At 33.0% G+C, this 26,057-nt stretch overlaps 2 protein-coding genes across 2 annotated transcripts; both read right to left on the reverse strand.

The window, feature by feature from the left end:
• Positions 1-425: 425 nt before the first annotated feature.
• On the reverse strand, positions 426-3,573 carry LOC121123255 (phospholipase B1, membrane-associated). Its single transcript, XM_040718387.2, has 5 exons — positions 3,012-3,573; positions 1,879-2,088; positions 1,600-1,800; positions 833-1,162; positions 426-768 (listed from the first exon to the last, which is right to left on the reverse strand). The coding sequence occupies exons 1-5, from the start codon at positions 3,439-3,441 to the stop codon at positions 554-556; spliced, it is 1,386 nt and encodes a 461-aa protein (XP_040574321.1). The 5' UTR covers positions 3,442-3,573; the 3' UTR covers positions 426-553.
• Positions 3,574-23,586: 20,013 nt separating this feature from the next.
• LOC121123228 (ankyrin repeat domain-containing protein 54) lies at positions 23,587-26,016 on the reverse strand. Its single transcript, XM_040718359.2, has 3 exons — positions 25,416-26,016; positions 24,383-25,313; positions 23,587-24,318 (listed from the first exon to the last, which is right to left on the reverse strand). The coding sequence occupies exons 2-3, from the start codon at positions 25,166-25,168 to the stop codon at positions 24,124-24,126; spliced, it is 981 nt and encodes a 326-aa protein (XP_040574293.1). The 5' UTR covers positions 25,169-25,313; positions 25,416-26,016; the 3' UTR covers positions 23,587-24,123.
• Positions 26,017-26,057: the final 41 nt, after the last annotated feature.

The raw sequence follows: 26,057 nt of genomic DNA on the forward strand, positions 1-26,057 counted from the left end.
TTATATTACATAAGAACCCTCATTATAAATATATATATACATATTTTTTTATTTTTTGGGGGCATTGGTTTTGGCAATTTTTTTCGAAAAATGAAATTAAATTGTCGGAAAAAAAATTAATACATTAAATTTTATATTTAAAAAAATCAAAAATCTATAGTTATTCTCAAAAAATTAAATTTTCGCAAAAAATAATTCAAAAATTTAATTAAATTTTCGGGAAAAAAAGATTCAAAAATTTAATTAAATTTTCGGGAAAAAAATTCAAAAATTTAATTAAATTTTTTACTCTAAAGCAAAAATTCCTTAATTGGGGGAGGCTACAGCCCGTCCAGTCCAACTACTGCAGACGTCCCTTGTATTCTACAATGATTGATGTTATTGCGGGAAATACTTCCCGAATTAAATCAAAGGATTTAACGTGCATTATATTTACAAATTAGGAAAACTAACAATGCATTTGTACATAAATCATAGAAATCTGGCTTATAGTTCTGAATGTAGAGAAGGATGAGGAAATGAGATGATGAGGTAGGCAAAAATACTTATTCTACTAAAGCGGACAATTCATTCTTCCTGGTTCGTTACCAATTTGCTCCATAAAGTCTTGCATCATGTCTGAGGTTGACATAGTAGAATTACGAGAGTTTACATTGGTAGCCAGATAAGGATGGATTTCTGTAGGACATAAGAAAGGTGTATTGCGTCTGTAGTTTCGACGCTTGAGGCCAACTGGCTCAAGGAGATTATTCCAGAGGGCACGACTTACTAGAATCACGAAAAAGAAATATAAAAAAACACAATACCTTTGATTTGAGTAAAAAAAAAATACCCATAGCATGTAATTTTTGAGAGAAATGAAAGCAGTCAGGGGCCAAGTATTCCAAATTTGGTTGAATAACTCCTCGTCTAGTTTTATATCGAGGAACATCTCCTTCCACTATTGAGGGCTGGATAACGACTGTAAAGTCTGGCTTTATATCATAACGTCCACTATTCACTAATTTTTCCAACTCGTACAAGTATTTCCGCTCAAGAGCCATCATTTCCTTTTTTGAGAATGTATTCGTGAAAAAGGGATCAAACAAGCATGGACAGTTGTAAAAGAATGTTAAATCACAAGGAAAAGGTTTCTCGACAATGTCTAAACTGAGGGACACGTCTGCAAAGAAAACATTGAGTAATTGAAAAATTAGTAAATTTTTTTTCATTTTGGGGGGTGGGGGGGCTTGATTTTTAGAATTTTTTCGAAACAAATTTCTATTACCACAGCTATTCACAAAAAGTTTTATTATTTTTTTTGTCTCTACTGTGTAATTTGCCCGATTGACCTTTTTTAAGAAATGATTTAAAAAAAAAAAATTACTACCAGTTTCGCTTTACTTTTTTTTACAAAAAAAAATATATAATATTTGGCCGAGGGATGCAGCCCACCCCCTGCGGACGCCCCTGATAGGAGCAAAGTGCAGTGCCGTACTCAATAGGGGGCCCTCAAAATTTTGGCCTTATTAATGGTGAGTAATCTATAGTGACTCAAATCCGTACTCCTCCAAAATAAAAAAAAACCTGTGATAACAGCACTGCAGGTAATCCTCATACCTGCCATTGGCATAATGCTGACAAACGTTCGAGGAAGCTTCTTTTGTAGAGTATCAAGTGCTTTTCGAATAAATGAAATATAGACCTCTGGAGATGAGACAAATTCGCTATCATGGAATTTAGGATGACGCTGACATGTATAGGAGCAAACATCGTTATGACCGATGAAAATTGTTATCATCTTCCAATCTTTCACATAGTCTAATCCAAACAAGAAAAATATATATAAAAAGACAATTTAATATAATGAAGAATCACGTATTAAGAGGATTTTCTCACCAATGTGGGGATCCCTTTTGATTTTTTCTATGAATAGATGGACTTGACGAAGCAGGTCTTTGGACGTTGCTCCGGATCGAGCCATGTTATAGTCAATGTTTTTCTCATTTCGTACTTTATTTGTTCCGGTAGAGAAACCATAGAGTTTAGGGTTAAAGTTTTTCAGGATATTGGGAACTGTGAGATATTCTCTCCAAGTTCCAAGGCCACCTAAGGAAGGAAATAAAGCGGTGGATAATTACTTGAAATGTGTCTCTTTTGGAAAATACAAAAATCAAAGTTAAATTGCATGTAATTCATAATTGATATATTGAATGTTCATTCCTGAGTTCTCACAAGCATTGTTATTGGTGAATGTAACTTGTATAAGAAAATTGTACAAGTTTCAACTTAAAAAGGAGATGAAGGATTTTAAGTGAAGAGTTTAGAGGAGATTTGTGTTAAGGAAAGTACAATAATTGAGTATTCTGTGGGTGGTCGAGATGTTAATGCTTTCATTTAAGAATCTTTTTGGATAAAAAATTACTGATTGATAGGGGTTATATTGCTCCTAAATACTCAATAAAGGAGTTGTTATAATTGATCAAAATGAAATGTTAGGATCAATTAATAGTTGTTAATACAAATGAGTGATGTTGTAATTAAATTAGGCGTTATAATATAAACAAATTTTAACTTATACAGACATTGCGATTAGTGCACAACCTCTAAAATATACAGATTATCCCATTATATTTGCTTTTCTGGTTCAAAAACGTATATAGTATACAAATATTTAGAACACCAACATCGTAAATCATTTGTAAATTGTAAAAATATTGTACAATGGCAATGCCAAACATATTTGCGGCATTAATTTTCTATGCTGACTTTTTTTTCTTTCGTTTTGGGGATATTTCTAGATGATTGTATTTTTAGGCTTCTATTGATCTAATAATTAAACGATTATTATTTATGATGGCCATTCGACCTTGACAATGACACTCTCGTGGTAAAATAAATGAAACACAGCAGAAAGTTGTATTGAGTTAGTGGAAAGAGTACGTTGGCATGACTTTTCATTTATTAAGATGATCAGAGAGGAAATATTTATTTATGTATGCATGTAGACTTAGACAAACAAGGGCCCTTACCTACTGAGAAAGAGACTCCCCGATATTCCCACAACAATTGAAACAAATTATCTGCAAGTGCTCCTGTTCCTGCAGTGATTGAGTCCCCTAGCGCCCCAATGACTTTAATATCTCCTGGTCTTAAATGATGCACAGAACTTGGAACGGTGGATGAGGGTCGCAGGTTTCGACAAGGGAATTCCAGGGATCGATGCATACTGCATTGCTGCCGATCTCTTTGATTAATGATAATTTGAGACGTTGTTCGAATCCCAGTAGACACACTTGAGAAAAGTAGTCGACTCCCGTTGTTGAATACATTTGCAGAGTTGCGAATTGTTTGTGAGAGGGTTGGAGGAGAGATGGATTGAGGGTATGAGAGGGCAGTGGAGATAAAGAAAGTGAGGAGTAGGAACACTTGGAGTAAAAGAGAAGGATCTCTGAGACTCATTCTGAGTCATGGTCTTTTAAAAACTGAGAATGATGATATTGATCGTTTGAAGGAATGAGAAGAAGTAGGACCAAGGAATAATATCATCGGACACTTCTACGCACTCTGTCTGCCTTGACGTAAGTTGCGTACAGTCCAACATACTTTATTATTAATAAGTTATAACGTTTTTACCCTCCGTCAATTATCATTTTACTATCATGTAGATATGTTACATGACTGTATTGGCTGCAATACAAAAACGACAACAAAAAAGTAGGATCCTGAGTGCAATGAGGACCCTCGCTTTTTATTTTATATAGGTAGATGAATGACGCTGTTGTATGCTCTAGTAGAAGAGTTCAAGAAACCCATTCAAATATGTAGAACTAATATTAACTGTTAGGGCGGTGAGTTCGAATCAGAAAGTAATTACCGATTAGGAGACTCAAAAATGATCAATAAATATTTTCATGTAAAGGCTAAATCATTTCACTCTGCGTCTGAGAGATGTCTTTCGTTAGAGATCCCATGGCAAGAAGAATAATAGGACTTGAATCTTGCGGATCATTTTTCTATTAAGGAAGGAGCATCTGCAGGGGGGTAGCGAGGGGTCTGGAGTGTATTCATATGTTGAAGAAAAAATTATCATGAGAAAAAAAATTAAGGATTTCTTTTCTAAAAAGGTCATTATATCAAATTATGCTGTAGAGCAAAGATTTCAATTTTTGAAATTTTGTATAATTTACAATTAAAAAATATATAGGTATATGTAGGTTATATATACTCCTACAGACTTGCCCAGTGAGGTTTATGCAAAGATACGTAGTAGGCATTTGTCCTTAATTAAGTCATCAACAACCTAAGAATAGGGAACCAATCCCATCGTCACTACCTCTTTACCGCTTATTTATTTTTATGAAAGGGATAATCTGTTAGATATACCTCAATCTTTGGGGACATCACTAATACCTACGGCATTATGTTGAACTAATAATTACTTTTGCATAGTTGTTAAAAGATTGAATGTTTGCTATTTATTATAATAGGCTCGGAGAGTGTAATCCTTAAGAGTAAAAGGCACTCACTTGGGGTTAAGGGGGAGAGAGTAGATTAAGAGCCCCAGGACCAGGGATTTAGATTCGGAGTCAGGAACTGGAAAATTTGCAACGACTCCTGCAACAAAAATTATTATAATTTATCTAAATAAAACTTATTTATAATCTAAGGCTTACATTGAGTGTTCGTTAAGTTTTTTCCTTACTGGTTATAAATTATAGGTATTAAGTACTTCTAATTTATGAAAGTTTACTCATTTATAAGTTTACTTATCAAATTTCAAACGTGCTTTATGTTCCACGCAATCCCAATCCCCCAACACTTCTAAAACCTAAATTATTAAATTGGGTAGATCATAGCTACTAGCCATACCATTTCATTACTTAATTTCGTGAATGGTTAATGTCATCAAAGTAAAGAGTAATGTTGCAATGAGAGGTTATTTTATTGTTGTTCCTCTGTTACAAGTAAGTAAATTATGCTCAGATACTTATGAATGTGTTAGCAATAGATATATTTTGATCCATTTCATATGTTGTTTATCTTTTTTCATTTTTGTATGTGAGTACATCCACATATACATATGTTACTTAATTCATAAAGGGTTTTTCATTAGGGGCGTTTAATTTTTTCCATTAGAGAAAAAACGACGCCATATTTCTTTTTTTCCTTTGACATTTACAAACTTTATTAGTATATATATTTCATCTGGAGTGATATACACTTGATCAGCAATTGCAAATTATTAAAATAATCGTTCAAAGCTTACGCTGATTTTCATAGCAGTGATGAAGCTCTTTTTTGACTTTATTATACATGCATTATTGGTCTGTCAGCAATCCACAAGTGCTTCACGATGCATCATTAAAAAAATTACTGTTTGGTTTGGACTTCATGCTGGAGGGATCATTGGCCCATATTTTTTCGTTGATGAGGAAAATTGTTACGTTACTGTTAATGGAAATCATTATTTCTCCATGATAAAGGATTGTTTTTACCCTAATTTTAAGGTATAGAATTACCAAACATGTGGTTTCAACAAAACCGTGCCACTTGTCACACAACCTCCTCGATCCCTCAATTTAACGCCTTTAGATTATTTTCTTTCGGGTCACGTAAAGTCATTGGTCTACACCAATATGGCAGAGACGTTAAAAGAGCTCAGAGAAAATAATGAATGCAAAATTGCTGCAATATCAGTCAATTATTAGAAAAAAGTAATGGGAAATTGGGTTCAGCGATTGGACTTCTGTAAACGTGCTTGTGGTGGTCACACTAGAAAAATTGATTTTCATTCATAAATGTATATGTTTATAATTTGTACTAAAATAATATATTCAGTAAAATGTTCAACCTTTTGTATTTTATTTATATAAAAGTCGAAGCACTATAAAACGAAAACCCTTTATTATTACCATAATTTCATTACACATTTATCATATTCTTAACTTTAAAAATTAAATTTTCTGACAAAGGGGTTTTGGTACATCTAAATTGGTGTAAAATACTCTGCAATTTGGTAATGATTATATTAATAAATTCCCTTTTTGGCTCAGGTATAAATATAACAGAAACTCTTTACATTAAAAAATATGTCAAATGGTCCTATATTTTGCCTGTCTCCTTGCATTCATATAAAAAATACCTCGTAGTCTATAGTTCTCTTCTACAGAAAAAAACAGTTCATCTCCTCATGAGTCTTGCCGTAATTACTACCAAGAGAAATAATGATATTAATTACCCTATACTTTGACTAGTATAGAGAAAAATCCACCAAACCACTCCCCAGACTACTTAATGGCTGTGCAGTCGTGATCTTCATGTCCTCTCAAACAATCTTTTCTTTTATCTGGCCCAAAAAAAAAAACCACTAACTAGATTTTTCAACCAAAACCCGCATCAAGTATCTATTTTCCAGTCCTCTAATGAAACTAAAGTAACTGCTTCTAGTTCTGTATATTTTTTTTTCTCCCTTTGCTAATACCCTCACTCTCTCCAGACTTTCTATACAATTATAATTTGATATATCATTAAAGACCTTCCCCACAAAATCTATTTTGTTCTTAATTGAGTTGTGTCAGTTAGGCACGTAAGCCTTCCATTATCTTCTGATACGCGGGTATTCAAATTTTACTAAATTTCTCTCATTTTTTTCTCCATAAAAAAATTTTTTTTTATATAGTTATTATAGCTTAGAAAAATGACTATCAAAAATATTTTATACAAAATAACTAACAATATTTCCTTGGTATCTCTACCGGGCCAACCGTTATTATTCACCCATTTCAACACACAAAGTGTTCAGTCAACAAAGCAAAGGAATACGCCACATAAACTTTCCTCCTGCCTTTTTAGAGCCCTGGACACCATTGCAGAGGACTTGTTCATCTTCCTGACCATGAGGAATTCGGGTTTTTTCTTGAAGGACAGTTTCAGGTAGTTGACGGACACAGATGGTTTCTGCCTGCTCCTGAAGAGTGTTTGAGGTCTTCCCCGACCTTCAACCGCATGGAGACATTATAAATCGTCTTTCTCGAGGCCCGAATCTACTCCAAGATGACCTCCCGGGACAATCCCGTGTTGAGGAGTGGGGTTGCGATCTCAATCCTCTTCTTGTACTGTAGTATCATTGATGCGACTATGACAACCTACAGCTAATTATGTCTTTAACAACATTGTTTGACGAAACATTGTAAAAAAATGACTCTTAATTTGCATAATAGAGATGAATAAATAATAAGTGTTGCCTGGTATATACTAATTAAAGAGTTTTTGTCTTTTTCGATAATTTGATCTATATCTGCGACGTAAAAAAGGACCTCGAAGGACAATTCATTTTTGCATAGGTAGTATCCATACTATATCAAAACTTTTCCACACTAGCCGTAATGCAAATTCTAAAAAAGTTGAAAAACATACAGCCCTACTCTTCATTTTGGTTGCTTGGATAGATGGATGTGGGAACTCACCTACAGTGATGCAATGAAGATTGCAGAGTACATACATATATCAGCAGTAAGAAGAAGGTACACAGCCAGAGATCTAATAAAACATTTTCTACGTTAGCATTGTAAATATCACAATTTCAATGGCACTTTGAACAAACTAACAATAAAAGGTTAGATGTTTGATTCTTATCCATTCATCAACCAACAGAAAATAATATTATTTTTTGAATTATTTAATAACCTGCTATTAAATCCGCAAGCCATCAAACCATATACATATATAGACATTATATATTATGATATATACATATATGACGAAATATGAAACCAAAGGATTTCTCGTGAAATATTCACACGGAGAGTCCTTCAAAAATATTGATGAATGATGATTGACTATGGCTTTGGACTTATATATATATATAAATGTTTTGTACAACCTGAGATTTTGTACAAGTTGTAAATTGTATAATCAAGTTGTACAAGATCAAATTAAAGATGAGATGAATAATTCTAAATGAAGGATTTACAGTACTTGGGATAAGGATAATCCCATATTTGAATATTCCATGGATGATCGATATATTAATAGTGTAATTTTTGACTATTTGAATACAAATCACTCAAATATACATAAGTATTCAGTGGCACACTATAAAGTTTAAATTCCTACAGTTATATTACTCATTTGTAAAGAGGCAAAGCGTTAGTAAGCGACGCTCATAATTCTTGAGCGAGAATGGGAGCACGCTCATCATTTTAGAAGAGTGATAAAATCCCTCGAATTTTTACTCATTTATTTAAGTTTGTATTACTTTTTCTGTTTCTACCTCTTATGAGATAACATCAAAAAATTTGAGGGACAAAGAATCATTTTAAAGATTGCAAAAATAGACGGTTGAAGTTATATCTCAAGATAGTTTAGAATCTTTTTTTTTTTTTTTTGCTGTATCTATGACTCTGATGATTTCGGCTAACGAGTTTGTCTCTCATGTAGCTGGTCACTTAAAAAAAGACTCAGATATCGGTTCCCTAGAGAGACCGCCAGTTCCTACCTTTGTGGAGATAACGTTGGAAGATATTTTTTTTATTATTTGTAAACTAATTTTCCAAACTGAAATACGATTTTCTTATATTTTTATTAACTAAATTGATATAAGATCTGAAAATCTCACGCAAGTTAATTAACAGACTTAACTGGATGATATTGTACGTGGCCTTGTAAATACATGTACCCTGAAACAGTGCTTCCCAAACTTTTTGTGCCCAATGCATTCTAAAATAAAAAATATAAATTTCTTGACATAACTATTGTAATTAAACCAATCATATGAATTATTATAAGCTGTTGTAAATAATGTAGGGTTGTCACACTTGAACTTGTAATAAATTGAAATTAATAAAAATCATAAAAAGTAGTCAAATTCATATACACCTATACGACCGAAAAAATAAGCACCGCTCATTTTTAATTTAGCAGAAGCGCGCTCAATGCTTTTAAAAAAATTATTAAAAGAGCTCAGGATTTCTTGAGTGAACTATTGCTCTGTAAAGAAAGGATGTGTTAAAAGAAAAATCCGGGATTGTTTACAGAACACAAAATTGAACAGCGTTCAATGAACGGAACAGATTTTTTTTTTGATCGATGAACGCTGATTAGTAATTACGTTCCAATAGTAGTTACAAAAAATTCAAGAAATCAAAGTTTATATATTTTAAACTTTTCTAAATATGGTTTAAAGGCTAATAAAGCAAAGACGAACACTTGTGAGACCTATGTTTGTGTCAATGCCACGTAGGGGGGGGGGGGGCATTTTTTGAGTTTCTTATCGAACATGAAAGTCTTTATGACTCTACCTTAACTAGAAACATATGAACTTGACCAGTTCAATAATTCTGAATCATGGGGCAAGGCTCATTATTTGGATTTCAATACAAATAAATGGGCCAATAAAAATAATAAATTATGCCCTTGTTTGTTTCGAGGTGTGCAGTATAGTTTCCTACTAATTTTTGTTTATAATGGCAATGTTGCTGGAAGTTATTTTCATCGAAAAGAGCTGAATAACTGTCGTAATTGAGTGATATGATTTTTCTGTCCTATGAAAGAGTTCTGGCTCCTTCGAGGGTGGTTTTGGCCCTACTTTGGACATAGCCTAGATATCATAGTTGAGAGGATTCATCTCGGGCGAGGAAGGAGGCCACAAATCGTGTTTCCGGATATTGGAAAAATTCTCCTTGAGGGATTCTGCGTAGTTCTGGCTTTGTACCCTGAGGGGGAGTCCTGTTGAAACACATAGTCTCCCTCTGGATAGTTGCACTTTACTCAGGACAATACCCATCCTTGAGGACGTCCTGATACTCCTTGGTCTCGGTTTTCAGACATTTTGGGAACCTGTTGCGTCTTGACGAGGGAGAGACACAAGCTTATTTATAATAGGAGAGATCCAGGATGACCGAGAGAAATGAGGAGAAGAATTCACGTGGAGGAATAATGTAACACTAGATCATGTGTATGCTAACTATACTCTAATATATTTACAAAAGACGAGACTATTTATAATACGTAAAACACAGTACTTATAATACATAGACGAATATACAAGAAGATAAAAACATGTAAGGAAATATTAAATACATAACAGAACCCATCCGTCTGATAGTACGATTCTCAAAATTCTCAGAAAAAGGGAGTTAGCGGTCGTTCCAGGAGTGTCTCTACTACTCCACTGACCAGTTTATCATGTCTTTTTGTTGTGCTAGGTGCGAATCAAATTGGTTATACCTTGCCTATTGGCCTCCACCTCGACAATAAATGAACCGATTTTAGTCAATAGTAACTCATTTGAACCCTAATAGTGACCAAATTATTGTCTTAAAAATACTTGAAACCTAGTTCTCAAATTAGGCATCTATGTGAAGTCGCAATTTACTATCGTATAGTGTAACTTTATTATTGAAACGTGAAATAGAATGGAAGTAATGGATTAACACAGAAAGATTAACTGAACACTGAACGAAGCACCAAAATAGCAGAACGCTTACAAGTTTGAGAAAGACTATGTATAGTGATTAGAAAAGGAAAAACGGTTGATGCGTGTGCTTTTTATTTTTCATTATTTGATAAGTCTTAACATCTCCTCTAAAAGAATAATTATCACCTACCTTTGTTATAAATTGATTTAAAAATACATAATAAAATAAATAGATGTGAATTTAAAAATTTTCACTATTTTCACAGAACTAATGATATTTTAAATATAGAAGATTCTCCTCTTTATAGTAATAATTCATTTTCTCCCTCCAAAATTATAAAACAGGCAGCTGATATTAACAAAAGTATTAATTCATGGGTACCATATGTCTCGCTCCCGTCTTCTCCTACAGCTCTTACAAAACAAATGATCTCTACTCTTATGTTAGATAAATAATCACCATGTAATTTTAATAAATCAAAATGAAATAGTTGTATCAATTAATAGTTGGTAATTGGAACGATCAATATTTCAATAAAAAATAATGTATTTTAAGACGAAGAAATTGCAAATTGTACAATTTACTTTTACAAGTTGCAACTTGTACGGGCATCGCCTCATGTCCGTATAAAATTTACACTCCATGGGCGTCCACAGGACTATATATATATTTGAAGGAGCAATTTTTGGAATTTGTTTTAATGAGCTCTTTTTCATGATGAATTGGATCAAAAATCGAATTGAAGACCCTAGCATATTGGATTGTAGTTTGTAAACCACTCAATTGATGAATGCATAATGATGGCATTATTTGATAGCTATTGAGTTATGTAACAAAATACTTAAAACATTTTTATTTTGTTATATCAAAGTATGGTTGACCTTGACTATGAATTTGACCTTAAATATCTCAATTATGATTTGATCTTGTTCTGATAATTGTTTTCATCAGAACAAGATCAAATCAATATTTCACTCTAAATAAAAGTTTAGAGTAGCAGGTCTATGGGCTTGGGAGTTATGACAGTTTTAATTTGTTCGCAATAAAATAAAATTATATAATTTCGTATTTAATGGTTTCTATTGGTATATTCCTTTAAATTCATGCAAATCTTCCAATTATTTAGTGTAAACTGGCTAATTATTGAGAGGTATCATAATGGCATTGTGTTTCTTTCGATGGGGTTTATTAATGCAATCAATGGTTTAGTTGAACCATTGGTTTTGATCAAGGATAAAATCTACCTAAGGCATTTATGTAAGGGGCTCTGCAGGATTATATATTTTTGAAAAAGGGTCTTAATTTTTTTTTTTTAAATTAAACTTTTTGTAAAAAAATATCAAAACTTAAATGTCAAATATTGATTTTTTTTGGAAAATAATTGAAAAATCCATAGATATTTTCAATTTTTTTTTTTTTTTTTCCAATTTCAAATATTACATTTTTGCGCAGCTGTATGATTTCCCCGAATGAGCTTTTTTTTAAAAATGAATTTTTAAAAAAAAACATTTTCCCCTACATTTTGCGTAAATTTTTTTCATACAGACCAAAAAAATTATAGTCAAAAACATTAATTCCTTAATCGGGGGTGATCACTCCCTGCAAACGCCCTGTTATGTCGACAAACATTAAATATAAAAAGGATTATGCACAACAGTTAAAAGATAAAATTTCCTTTATAACCCATATGAGAGGTTTCATTTATTTCTATATTCTTGTTTTCACATATAACGGTTTCTATAGGGGTTATACTTATATAAAAGCGTCAACCATTACATTTTATTACCTGATTTTTTTTACTTTTAGAATGGTAGCATAGTTTTATTATTTATGGGTTTGTAAAGCATATTTACAACCAATGGTCCAACTAAACATTGGTTTTGATTGAGAAATAGATTTTATTAATAACCATTTATGGGAATGTATATTACATGTGAATGAGTAATTCACAATAAACAGTAATATTTGAATTAAAACAAAGTAATATTTACTAAAAATCCCTGTGAATTGGCTACATTTGTACAATTAATTTTGTGGCTTTTATTTGTTGGTCCTTTATTGGTATTCAAATACACAGTAGTGTATATTTAGGTATCCTACATAGTATTAAATTAATATGTGTGTGCGTCTGATTTCCGTTCGTCCCACTTGGAAAACAATGATAAAAACTTGAAAGACGGGAACAAATACAAACTTTAAACATAAAATAAAAGTTGTTGAGAATTCTGGGTGACGTGTACTACATTTCATTCTGATCAGACCATATTCCTGGGCTCTGGAGGGAAAGTTTGATTTTTTTGTTTTTTGGAATTTTTTCACAAAAAAAAAATTCCAAAACCATGATCCAAATTTAGCTGACGGCGAGTAAAATACATTTTCCGTACTTAAACGCCCAAGAGATTGTTAGCAGAGGCTGGGCTGGTGGGATTGTAGCCCCCCCCCAAAAAAAAAAAACAAACAACAACTGAGGATTGCTCATAATAATTTTTTTTCTGAAAGACTCAAAAATTTACGGAAAAAAAAAAATTCCTTTTTTGTGAATAGCCCTGGATTTTTGAAAAAATTTCTAAAACCTATAGGTTTTAATATTTTTTCGAAAAAAGTTAATATTTGAAATATTTTCTAGAAAATTTAATTATTGAATTTTTTTCCAAAAAATTTAATTTTTTGTGAATAACGCTAGATTTTGATTTTTTTCTTCCAAAAAAATGTAATTTTAGAAATTTTTAGTAAATAGCTATGGATTTTTTAAATTTTTTTCAAAAAATTCCCAAAACCAAGCCCTTCCCAAAATATAATCCTGAAGACTCCCCTGGTTGCCCCAAATTAGTTACTTTTTGGCAAAGGACTATCATCCCTACCAAACATGCATGCCTATTTATGATGATGCCAAAGCATTTGCAACAATTCCTAACTGTAAAGTTGTGCATAATGTATGATTCATGCCGTCGACGACAGAATTTGTGGTTTTAATGAACTACTGCATTTTATTGTCAAAATGCTATTATCATCCAATCTGTTATTTTAAATATTCCGTTGAATGATAGTAAGATTTACATTAAAGCAAAACACTTATTTATTGATAAAGAATTAATTTTATTAGAAGTAACAAATAGATATAGACATCTAACTTAGATGGATAATGTTAGTTACAAAATATATTTTCCAAGGTCATTCGTTCAAACCCCCAACAAACCTGCGTTTCATTTTTATGGGTGAATGATTATGCTATATAATATAGAAAATACTCGGTCCTGATAAATTTTATCTGGTTTTGCTTTTTTGTTATACTTATTTGAGTAGCCACATTCCTCATCTTGATTTTGTGTTCTTATATTTATAATATTACTAATGGTAGTACCAGAGGCGTTTGCAAGGGGTGGGCTTTAAAGGTTGTAGCTTCCCCTCCCCCCTCAAATTGATAATTTTTTCTTTTTACTTGAAAACTTTTTGGTCTGGCTGAAAAAATTTAAAAAATGTTTTGTTTTTTTTCAAAAAGTTTAATATTTGAAATTGTTTTTTGGAAAATTTAATTATCAGATTGCCAACTCCAAAAAAACGGGCAGGCTAAAAAATTTCATTACTATTTATATTGTTCTTCTCTGTGGTGTTGGGACCTAAAAAAAATCAGTTCTGAATTTTGTCATAATAGTATTCTGTCTCTTCTAAGAAAAGAGTTATTTGTAAATTTGAAAAAAAAAAAAAAAAGCCTTTCCCTTCCCTAAATATAAAATCCTACGGACGCCCCTGATGCTCTCACCATTTTATAGTTATTAAATTATACATTTTTAGTCAACAAAAAAAAAGTGGGCTCTATACGCGATACAAAAATGTTATTGTTTTTTAAAAATAATAGTTCAAAATAAAGCTCAGGACGTCATATTAAAAAAGAAAAAGAAAGTGGAGTGCATATCTATATTATTAAAGCAAAATGTGTCTCTCCCTTTCTCGGGGCCTAATAACTTCGAGCAATGTAGAGTATACCTGCTAGTTCATTATAAATTTAAGAACCATTCTAATGTATAACAATAATAACATATACTTTTCAAGGTCATGTATATACCTTGTGTTACGTTGTGCCTCACAACAACCAATGCTGTTTTTTCCGACCCTACTAATATATGTTATGTTATGCAAGTAGGTTGTATCAACCATATTTATATGATTTATATAATATTCTACTCTCCTCGTCACTAGAGGGCAAATCGTAGTCATCATAATATGTTATATAAACGGTGCCCTTGTTTGTAGGTGGGGCCCCACTTCTATTTTTAATTATGTATGTTCAGTCCACTGTTGATTTCCTTTAATGCAAGGATTCTTCTTATACATATAAAACAGTAAGAATTCATAGTACGTGTTATATTTGTTCCTATACGGAGCTTGTTAGTCAAAGCAATCAGACATTTTGATAATTTAAAACTAGAACAGATTAAAGAAAGAAGAAAAAGAGTTGAGTGACGTCATCAAGCACAAAACTTTTGAAGTTTTTAGGACAGAACTAGACCGGACCAAGGATGAACTAGACTGCAGTCTTTCGTCCAAAATCCGGACTGATACAACACCCACATTGAACACTTCAATAGTTCAATATTTTTAGCTTAGTAAAATTTAAGTTATAATTTTGATTGTGTGCCAGAGGTATCATGATTTTTTTGGTAATGGCGGGAAAATTCCCTAATGGCTATCTTCTAAATGACAATTTTTCACTGGTACAATTTTCGCCAGGGTAATTTTCCCCCAACCGTAATAAAACATGGCCGAGTACATTATATTATTAGTTACTTTCTACAGCCAAAACCAAAAAATATTGAGCATTTTCACTTATGTTATATTATGTAGATAGGGTAGGAAACCCAAAGCCTACAGATGACATTATTTTATCCTTTTTCCTCATGACGTGTGTAATTTTTACTTCGCTTCACAGAATTTAACTCTTTAATTCACAACGGTTGCGTGGCTAGTTATAGAGCATTTCATAATAGTCCTAGTGTACTCTAGCAAGGGAAAAGTACTCTTGTAACCAAATAAACGTGGACAAAAAAATCACATGATCATGGTTTTACCACTTGGTTTAGGTATCCACCCCACTCATTTAAAGATTTACTCTGTTACACAGAGCAGAAAAACTACAGGTCTAGTTAGAAGATATTGTAACTAATGTTGATAGTAACTCCCTCGAGCGCCAGGGGTGTTTAAGTAATCTTAAGAAAAATCACAATGATGAAATAAAGTATTACCTAAAAGGATATTTATTGCAAATTTCTATGACATGATGTCAATTTGTCACAACAGTTACGAATGCTGAATAATTTCAAGTTTATTTTGGCTCTTTTCGATAGTGTTCTTTAGTTTGTTATTTATCAATTTTACTTAATAGTGCAACAAAGTACGGACAACTGTTGAGCTAACTTTTCACAAACTTAGTCTTGGAAAAATGTTGGAGTCCATATATACTTAAGAATAGTGATTTTTAGGAGCTTAAGAGTCCCATTGCATGATAAGTGACGAGAGAAGCAGAAGTTGCTCACAAGTAAAATATTCTTAACATATTTTGTCATCTCAGGTCCTGCACAGAAAAGGGTTGATGAGTCTCAATCGTATCTTTTCGATCACAAAAACATTTAACTAGTTTCAATCTCAGTTGTAAACACAAATTAGTTTGCCTTAGTCCAACAAGTTGGTCAAAGATGGGGTGAAAATCTACATATTTGCGCAATGGTATCTCATCAACAATTAAGTTACACACTCGATCCTTTTCGTCTAAAGTGTTAAATCTTAATGCCAATAGCATCAGCAAGTTAGGACAGAACCCCTCATTCACGTGGAAATTTGACATTCAGGCCTGCATTGATGAAACAGTGAGTAGTTTGAACTTTGCCGAGAGAAATATGTAGCAATGTAGCATGTTGGACGTTTGTAGTCGGGACTGACAACAAAAATCTTGACTTCATTTGTATAGGAGCGTTCGATCTTTCCACCTGCATCGCGGAGCTAAATATATATAAAAGAATAAAGAATATTGCAGTTTACAAAGGCATGGCTGCATTAAAAAGTTGGGAGGTTTGGATTCCATCTTTAGCAGATATCATCGCTAAGAGGAAATATAAATAAATGCAAACGGTTGGCTTTCCAATTGTTGGAACAATAAGGCACGAGCAAACTAAAAAATATATATTATCAGCCAGGGGTGTGACTTACTGTCACTTGAGCAGGGTGGCCCATCTAGCGGTGTATTTTGAACTACCACTTTTTTGACGTCTAACAGCTGTTGTAACATTCTCATTATGTCTAATTTTTTGTAAAAGGCCGGTTTACGAAATGGTTAAGTTTACGCTCGAAGAAAATTGGGAAATACTGAAGACTTACTTCCAAAATGGAGAGTCTTCAAACGAAACTGCAAGAAAATTACGTGGGTCGAAATAAAACGCCTTCCAGTTAGTTTGTGGATAAATTTGTGAAGCGTCTGCGCAAAACTGGTTCGTTAATGGATAAAACAACGCGTTCCCGTGTTCGTCCAGTGCGCTCAATCAAAAACATTGCTGGTGTTGCCGAAAGCGAAAAAGCGAGAAAACGAGCAAGGAGCTGCCGTTACGGTCAATGGTGAGCTCTATCGGGCCATGTTGTAAGATTTTTGTTTCCCAAAATGGAAAAGGGAGACATCGACGACATTTGGTTCCAACAGGAGGGCACTACGTGCCACACAGCCAACGTTACAGTGGATCTTTTGAGCACTGTCTTCGACAATCGCATCATAAGCCGAAACGGCAACGTCAACTGGCCACCTCGTAGCTGCGATTTGACTCCGTTGGACTATTTTTTGTGGGGAACCGTCAAGAATAAATGTTATGCCAACCATCCAGAGACGATTGTCGATTTGAAACACGAAATTGGTGTCACCATTGCAGCTATTGAAGCTCACACAATTGAAAATGTATTAAAAAATTGGATCGACAGAATGGGCTACTGTAAGGCCAGCCACGGCGGCCATAAGAATGAAGGGGTATTCCCTCATTAACCGGAATGTTAAGGCTTTCAAATAATAAAAAATCATTGAAAAATATACATCCGTCTTTTTTTTTATAGCGATTTCGAAAGAAAAAAGTTTCGTGGGCCACTCTATATCTATATGGATTGCTTAAGAGCGCTAGTATCGCTTAAGATTACATAAACTGTTGTGTGAATGCTGTGTATTTTATAGCTATTTTAAAAATATTTCATCTTTACAAATTGCAATATTGCTGTATTTGTAAGTTGTAAGATAGTTATTATTATAATTTATACATATGCGATCGTCTTGTGTTGTGCCTGGGTTCTAAAATAAATAATGGCATTTAAACTCCTAACTTAATAAAAACAATTATATGGTAAATACTAAATATATAAATTGAAATGGATTTCAGAATAGAAAAATATATTTAAAAGGGCCATATATACATCATTATGTATGCATTAAATATTAACATTAAAAAAAAACAACTCGAAGTGATAAGTATAAGTCATGAGTATTTAATTCAAAAATGCTAGAAAATTTACGACAAATTATTAAAACATAGTTATTTATTCCCATTTCATAAGAGATCAGAGGGCTCCCGTAAACATACTAGTATTTAGATTAAGATAAATTCTTTATAGAGGTTGACTGTTTTTGTCTTTATTTTAAGGAGCTAGAAAGTAATCATTCCTCAATAAAAATTATTTCGACTTTCATGAGAAGAAATGTTGGTCCCTTTCCTAAACTTCATGAGAATAAGTAATTCATGAATTGACTATATTTATATTATCTTGAAAGATCCTTATCTAAAAGGATGATAGCTCTTCGTTATCTTGGTGAGTCAGTCCTTGCTCACTAAAGAAATAGATTCCGAGGATTGAACTTAATTGATATTAACATGGAAATGAGGAGAAGTGGTCCATACTCATTTTGAAACTCTTTCCGAAGGAAAAAAAACCATTCTCTTGTTGCCGAACCTTGTAATAGTAACATTGACTAATAGATGGATTAGTTGTAATTGATTAAATCAAAATTGTAATTCAAGGACTACTAGCGAGAAGGACTTAATACGTTTCTGATTTCTTGCAAAGAATATATTCTTGAAATTAACTTTTTGGTATGTCCAGCCCATATTTGGAAGAACCACTTTGAGTCAAGAACACTTTTAAATTAATTATCACGTAATAATAAAGTCTCAAATAATAATGAGTAATAAAATTAAAGGACTTTTTTCTACAGGACACTCAACTTCATCTGAAGTATTTTTCTAGCTAGTAGCTAGTATTCTTTGGCCGGAGAATCATAATTATTATTCAGAGAGGTTTGTTATTTTTCCGCAATGTGGCGCTACTCACTGTTGATATATTTAGAAACGAATATAAGTATACAACTCACATGCCCTATTCATCGCAGCACAATAAATTCCCCCGGACGTTTTTATTTGGATTAAGGACACCGAAAAGTAAATAAGTTAAGTCTTCTTTGTTGATGTAGAGAAAAGCTTTATCAAGCCCTTAAAATGTAGAAGTGATATTAAAGTGTCCTTTTGGGGACTTAAAGTTTATTACAACCAAATTACCGAATTAATGTTCGTTGAAATATTTAATTTTTTAAAAATTTATTTACTTATCTGTCTTATTGATACACACCGAACGTTTGGGGTGCTACCTGTCGTACATTTCTCAATAGCACTTGCCTGTAGCTAGATCTCTATATGTGTATGATCTGTGACTTATCAGCAGTCAATTATTCAGCTTCCCCCCCTCACAGAGTTACTTCACTAACACAAAAAATTTCAGTCGATTTTGTTGTACGCTGTAGATGTTTCTGGTTCTATTCTCATAATGAGTTTAGTGAACGTTGATTGGTTAAATTTGAATGATCTCATTTTATGCTGTCAACAACTATCAACAATTATTGAATAATAATGCCATAGTTAGTAAGAAAATTGTCTAATTTCCCACTGATTTTGAGTGTTTTTTTCGGCTCTTTTATGTGCCTTTTATAAGTGTTCTGAACGTTGTTGATTGGTTGAATTTTAATTATCTCTTGTTAATGGCTGCACATCAATGATGTAAATCCGGTGTGTTAATTTGTATTTGGTAATATGAAGAAGTAATTTTCTTTTCCTTGACAGTTGTCATTATTTTTTACTAAAAGGACACTATCATTAAACTAGATAGATTAAAATTGATACAATGCACTGGATAACAACAAAATCTACGACCGATGCTCCTATCCACGATTTGCAGTGGATTAAAAAGCACACTTCATTATCAAATATTAATAATGAATTCCCAACCTCTGTTGTGAAGAAAATGAGAAATCATGGTGGGTATCTAACTCATGAAACAAAAGCTGGCAAGCAAGCTATCAAAAACCGAAAAGCCGGAGTTTGATATAAAAGGCTAGGCAGTATTTCCAGTCATCACTCAAGCTATATCTCTCACAGACTTGGTAGGACCTGACTAACATTTTCTTTTTGACGCTACCGGATTGAAAATTGAAAGGCTTATTACACCGGTTGATACCTGGGAAAATAATGAGAAATAGAGTAGCATGGGAGTTTGTGAAGTGAGTAAAAGTGCGCAATGATGTTGATGAAAGAGGAGTAAAACTCATGAGTGACTTCGTAACTAGGACTATCGCCGACCAAGAGCAGAGAAACAGTTTATTGCAAGTTGTGGAATACCACATAAATAAATATATTAGTTTCAAGAAATATAATTTCAACCATTAAAAATCAATGTATTTCTAGTATCTTATAAGGTATTGTTTTTTAGTTTAGAGTTTAGTATAGCTTTTATTCAAGGAAAAAATGTATTTGATTGTATTTTATTCTATTGTATCCTATTTTTGTATACATATACGTCAAGATAATAATAACTTAGAAGAATACCTAAAAAGACAGGAGAAAAAACGGGAAAAAAATAAAAAAACAAGCATTTCTTAATATCTGGAGTAAAATTTACACATGGGCAAAACTAAAGGATTAATAACATACTTATACAAATTGAAGCACATTTTATTGCCTTGAATTTCATACCCATATCAATGCTATACGATAAGCTATTCCAAAGCTTCAGTCAAATGAATACAAACAATCACGTTTTTTTGCCTTTTTTTAGACCCACAAATAATAAATTTTCAAGGACTATACGGCAGGTCCAAAATCCAAATGACTGTTATATTTAGTTTGTATAGAGCCTGTAGAACGGGAAAAATTTAAATATTAAAAGGTTTGAAAAAGAAAAAAGTTAAAATTTGAACAGCACATCTTTATTGTATATCGCAACCTTCGAAAACAAACAGAAATAGCGCCTAAATCCATTGGTAGATTGCCAATTTTCCCAACTTTGCAATTATTATTCGATAATTGTTGTGAAGTATTCAGAGTTTAAAAGGAGCTCAATCGAATTCAACCAATCAACGTTATGATTACTGATTAGAGGAAAAGCAGAAGTAAAATTTACAGCGTACAACAAAATACACGATATATATTTGGTTTTAGTAACGCCGTGTCTGAGAACAACTCCCAAAATTAATGTTGAATAATAATTCCCTAGTATGAAGTAAATACCAACTGATTTTGGGACTTTATTCCTTATATTTTTTGGAAAAAAGGTTACGAAATACAGTAACGGTAACGACTTAGAAGAACAATAAAAGGGAGCAAAAAAAAGGAACATCTGAATGACAGGCTCCGTTCATCTTTTTTGAAAGTGGAGAGGCCACTAAGTATAATGAAAACAAATCAGATTTTTCCCCTGTAGCATGTCCCCTGAATGAGAACCTTTCAAAGATTTTTAAAATCAATTTTTTTAATCTCCATGCGTATGCCTGGGACGTAGTAATGAAATGTATATTTTTGATAGACAGTAAAAGTTTAAGTCATAGGTAGTAGGTCCTATTATAACATCCAAATACACGGCAGTAATTACCTATTTTCTTTTATTAATAAGGATCCACTCTTATAAAATGCCAGACTTTCAGAATAATGATTTTACACGAAAACTCTTAATTAATGAGGTATTATTTCGTTGGCAGCAGTGTTGTATCCGTGCTAAAACAGAATGCTAATAAGTCTCTTTTTTTTCTCTCTTTCAGTCTTTCATCGGTCCGATCTTTTTTACCTCAGTCTTTCAATCCTGTTGTCTTTATAACTATTCATCACTCATAGGCGTCATAGCTAGGATTGATTAATATATATAAAATTAAATGAAGAAAATAATAAATTATAGCTAGAACGTATAATAATAAGTTCTAGCTCAAAGGACATAGTTAGTAACTACATCATTTCAGCTGTTGTAGTCCCTTCATAAAAGACCAATAACGACCGGTCATAGGACTGACAAATTTCATTTGGACTGTTTTTTTAGACTGATCCAAATACTATCTGGCAGATATATTAATATAAAAATATAATTAATAAATAGGAATATAAACAATCGAGGTTGAGCAAATTTGCATTAATAAGACGTATATATACAAGGAACATGGATTACATTTTGACTACTAGTATACCCAATGGCAATGTGCCACCCATGACTATAAACAGTTCATAGAGTACATTGAGTCATTAATGTAATCACGGCTATGTAAATTGTAGGATAGGAGGGGTTAGAAGACCTGTAGTCCTCCCCAAATAAAGAATTATTTGTCTTGGTGAGAAAATTAATATTGTTTTATAAGAGAATTTAGATGGGAAAACAGGGGTAAATAATTTTTTGAAAAGGATTTTAAAAAAGGGAATTCCATCAACTCCATGCTACGGTGAAAAAAAAAATTACTATTACAATGGATAATTATTTTTCTTTAGTTATCCTACTTTTCTCATCTCTAATCGATGAAAAAAAATTGTACAAAAAAAGCCCATTCTTGGAGATTTCCAGTCATCACTCATCAATTATCATTGACATTAAGTAGTATTCGTTGCAGTTCTTAAATTCGTTTAAGCTATTTCATGGAGTTGTATCAAGATTTATTGGAAATTTGCCCATTTTATGTAGTAAAAATATAAACTTCCCGAGTTCCCAAGATGGTTTTTCCTTCCATTATAATGGAATTGATGAAGTCGGTGAAAATGCTCTATAGAAACGAACATCCCATTTTATAGTTGAGACTTGGTAGAGGGTACAAATAACAGTAAAAAAGTTAGAGAATATTTTTCAGGAGGAACATGGAAGGAGAATATAATAGTATGTAGACGTCTGTTTTATATTAATTGTGTCTCAATTTATAATTTCACCTCTAGAGAAAACCACATCTAAAATTTAAAATAAAGTAATCCTTTCAATTATAACGGAAAATCGATAGATAATTTTCTCTTTTCTCCAGATTTACATACTGTTTAAGGGCTTCAACTTAAAAAATTAAAGATACAAAAAATCAAAATGTTCTTATTTTAAAAAACGACATCATCAAGAATATATTTTCTATAAAAAAGAAATTAAATTGATTGATACATATTTTATACTTTAATTTTAATGATATCTAAATATTAACAGTCTCTAAACCCTTTGAAATAGACACTGGGAAATGTGACTTCTTTTTTTTAAATCAAACTATGCTTGTCATAATAGATAACCTTTTTGTCGGTTTTAAGAGGATCTTTGAGGTTATTTAAAGAACATAAAAAATCGGGGCTCTTCAACAAATAGATTTTTCATAAATTAAGTAATTTTTTCTAAGATAAGGTCAAATAAAAAAAGAATATATTAAAAGGGTTCACCATTTTTTTGTTCTAAATAAACAACATTTGAAATAATTTCAAATTTTATTTAAAGGAAAGAGCCCGCAAATATATCTTTGGTATAGGCCCCACTCATGGTAAAGCTTATTTCTGTGGTCTACAACTGCATCTACACTAAAGTTTGAGAGCCTACAGTAAATAAAAAACACTCGTATTCATAACACAACTGATGGCTCTTTTAATCGGTCTTGTCCTTGATAATAAATTTTGTTGGCAGTTTCCTCTCGTTCTTTACCGAAGTCCAATGTGTCGTATCTTGTTCTCATGAGTTCATAACCAAAACAACTAGATAGATAAACGTTTTACTTTTATCAAACCAATTAGATTAATTGTTCTCTCTTCGTCTCGGATAAGGTGGTCCTGAATACAGGACTAACAAAACATGGAATACTCACAATACAAAGGCTCATGATAGTAACACAAAATACAAAGACGATACGTAATTTCATTTTTTATATTATTTTTTGTCAAACTTAACTAATTATTCATAACTATAATAATATATGTTTATTCATTCTTAATAAATAAGAGAAGATCAGTTGAGCTTAAAAAAAGTGAGATATCTATAGGTAAATGATTGTTGATTCAAATCAAGAAGACATAAATAATGAATGAAAGATATCTGGCCATCACATAGTTGGTAACTTGGGCTATCATAGTCATAATGATACTTGAATAATTAATAAATGCACATAATTGTAAGTCATTTTAAGAATGATTAAGAGAAAATAAATAATTTTAAGTCTTGAGAAATATTGTCAACAGCATAATTACAACCTCCAGGAAGGATCGAGAAAACACCAACGATGAATACAGCTTCTTTTTTTCTCTTTCTGTTCCTATTGAATAAGTTAACTTTTCCATTGAGAAAGATAAGAGAAAGAGCCTCTCCATTAAGTCATCATTTCACTCATTGTTAGTTAGAGAAACCCACATCTAAAATACACATTTAAGTTATTGAAATCCTAGATACAATTTTACGAGCTCTTTTTTAAACTGAGATTCCCTAAGGAATCTAAAAGATCCTGAAGGTCGATGTTAACTTGATCCAGAGTCTGATGTAGATTGAAACGACTTGAAAAATTATTGAGAAGGTCATCGTAAGCATCAATACCCGTTTTAGTCAAGTATTCTCGCATCATTTCAAGAACTTGACCGACCTCGGCTTTCACCTATAATAAACATATGTACATATAGCTACAATTATACATTGAAAAGGATTTTCGAAAAACTCACTTTTGACATCTCTTGTCCTCCACTTGAGGTCTTTTGAAGTAACTTGAGTTTTGACTGAGCTAGTTGAATGGGAGTACGACCGTTATTATCAAGAGTGGTGACGTTGGTTCCAGCCCTAAGGAGTAATGTGACTACATCAATATGATTGGTGCATGCTGCTAAATGTAAAGCTGTATTTCCGAGAGCATCCTTTTGATTTGGATCTGCACCCGCTTCAAGAAGGGCACTGACAACAGGGGCATAGCCTTTTGCAGCTGCTATATGAAGACCTGTTCTTCTGTGCACATCAGCAGAATTAGGGTTGGCGGATTTACAAAGACGTCGGACTGCTTCCTCATCATTTAGTCCCACAGCCGTACGAAGTCGTTTTTCAGCCAGAGTTGTTTTCATAGCAGTCCATTCCGAGTGGGAATGATGTCGGAAGGATCTTGTGTGATGATGATTATAACATAAATGTTTCATTTTTCGTGAGTGACTAGTCCTCGCATACCCATTGGAACTAACAGATTTAACATGCTCAAAAGCAATTCCGGCAGGTGGATCCTCCACATCAAAACGACCAAAAAGATCAGAGGGCATGGGAAAGTTCTTTTCATTTCCACCGTCTGATGAGCAGTCCCCTAGATAACCATCTTCAGAAGGATTTGTTGTAATTAATGAAGTGGGCTCTGGTGTAGCGGAGGCGGAAGGAGGAGCACTTGATTCACCACCTGTTGAAACATTGTTGGGTAATCGAGGAGGAGGCACTGGAGTTGATTCAGGCTCAGTATCTACGCCTGAATCCATTGTAGGCTCGCAGGAGAAGTAGTCTACTACAATTAAATGTCTTTAGGCAGATTGATTTGTCTTCTACTGATGTGAGGGATGTGAAGGATGTGAGGGCTGGGACGCTATGTCTACCAAGACATGTGCGAAGACGAGGAGTCTAACCCTGGAAAAGAGTAAATCAATCAATAAATACTCCAGTTGGAAACTGGGAGGAGAATGAGAATGAACTTAAAAAGAGATCTCAATCTCAGTGAGACATTCCAACCTGGATTATAATCCACGTAATACGGTTTTTTCTTTATTGAACTATCCAACAACTTGAAGCGACATCGAAGCCTGTCCAATTCCGTATTTAACTCCGATGAGTTGTGAGTGGGGAATGCCAATGCGCACTCCAGGAGTTTATCAGCCTTTTTCTCAATAGAATCGTCAAGGGACTTCCATATGATGGCCCAAGCCGCATAAAAACCAACTTCGGATCCGATTTCCCGCCCTTTGGCTTGACCTTCCTCAAAACCTATGTCCTTATTTTTCACTTTGCCCAAAGACACCCCTTCAGAGAATCCCGTGCTCCGACTCTTGGCTTCTGCTCCAATTAGAGAATCGAATAAATCTTCCTCAAAGTCATTAGTACACATTGCATCCTTCATTCCTTTTTCTTTATTTCCCTTCCTCCCCCACAGTCCACACATGGCATCATCCTACCTTCTCAAAATGAAACAAAAAGAAAGAACCAAAGAGAGGAAATATCTGGATTTCTTATTGGGTAGTGCGTTCCTTTGCTACTACGCCATTTGCTCCCCTTTCCTCTTTATTTTTTTCAAGTAGGACTTAAGTAGGATTCATCCATTCCTTTTTCTGGCAGTGTTTTTTCAAGGGGAAAAGAGATTATGTGCCTTCAATTAAC

Source organism: Lepeophtheirus salmonis, chromosome 1 (genome assembly GCF_016086655.4).
Source record: "Lepeophtheirus salmonis chromosome 1, UVic_Lsal_1.4, whole genome shotgun sequence".
Lineage (NCBI taxonomy): Eukaryota > Metazoa > Arthropoda > Copepoda > Siphonostomatoida > Caligidae > Lepeophtheirus > Lepeophtheirus salmonis.

Coding starts and splice junctions, on each gene's coding strand:
- LOC121123255 (XM_040718387.2), bottom strand. CDS start 3,441: ATGAGTCTCAGAGATCCTTCTCTTTTACTCCAAGTGTTCCTACTCCTC. Junction 1,801..1,878: donor CAAAAGGGATCCCCACATTG/GTGAGAAAATCC, acceptor TGTTTGGATTAG/ACTATGTGAAAGATTGGAAG. Junction 769..832: donor TCAAAAATTACATGCTATGG/GTATTTTTTTTT, acceptor TCGTGATTCTAG/TAAGTCGTGCCCTCTGGAAT.
- LOC121123228 (XM_040718359.2), bottom strand. CDS start 25,168: ATGGATTCAGGCGTAGATACTGAGCCTGAATCAACTCCAGTGCCTCCT. Junction 24,319..24,382: donor GAGGACAAGAGATGTCAAAA/GTGAGTTTTTCG, acceptor TGTTTATTATAG/GTGAAAGCCGAGGTCGGTCA.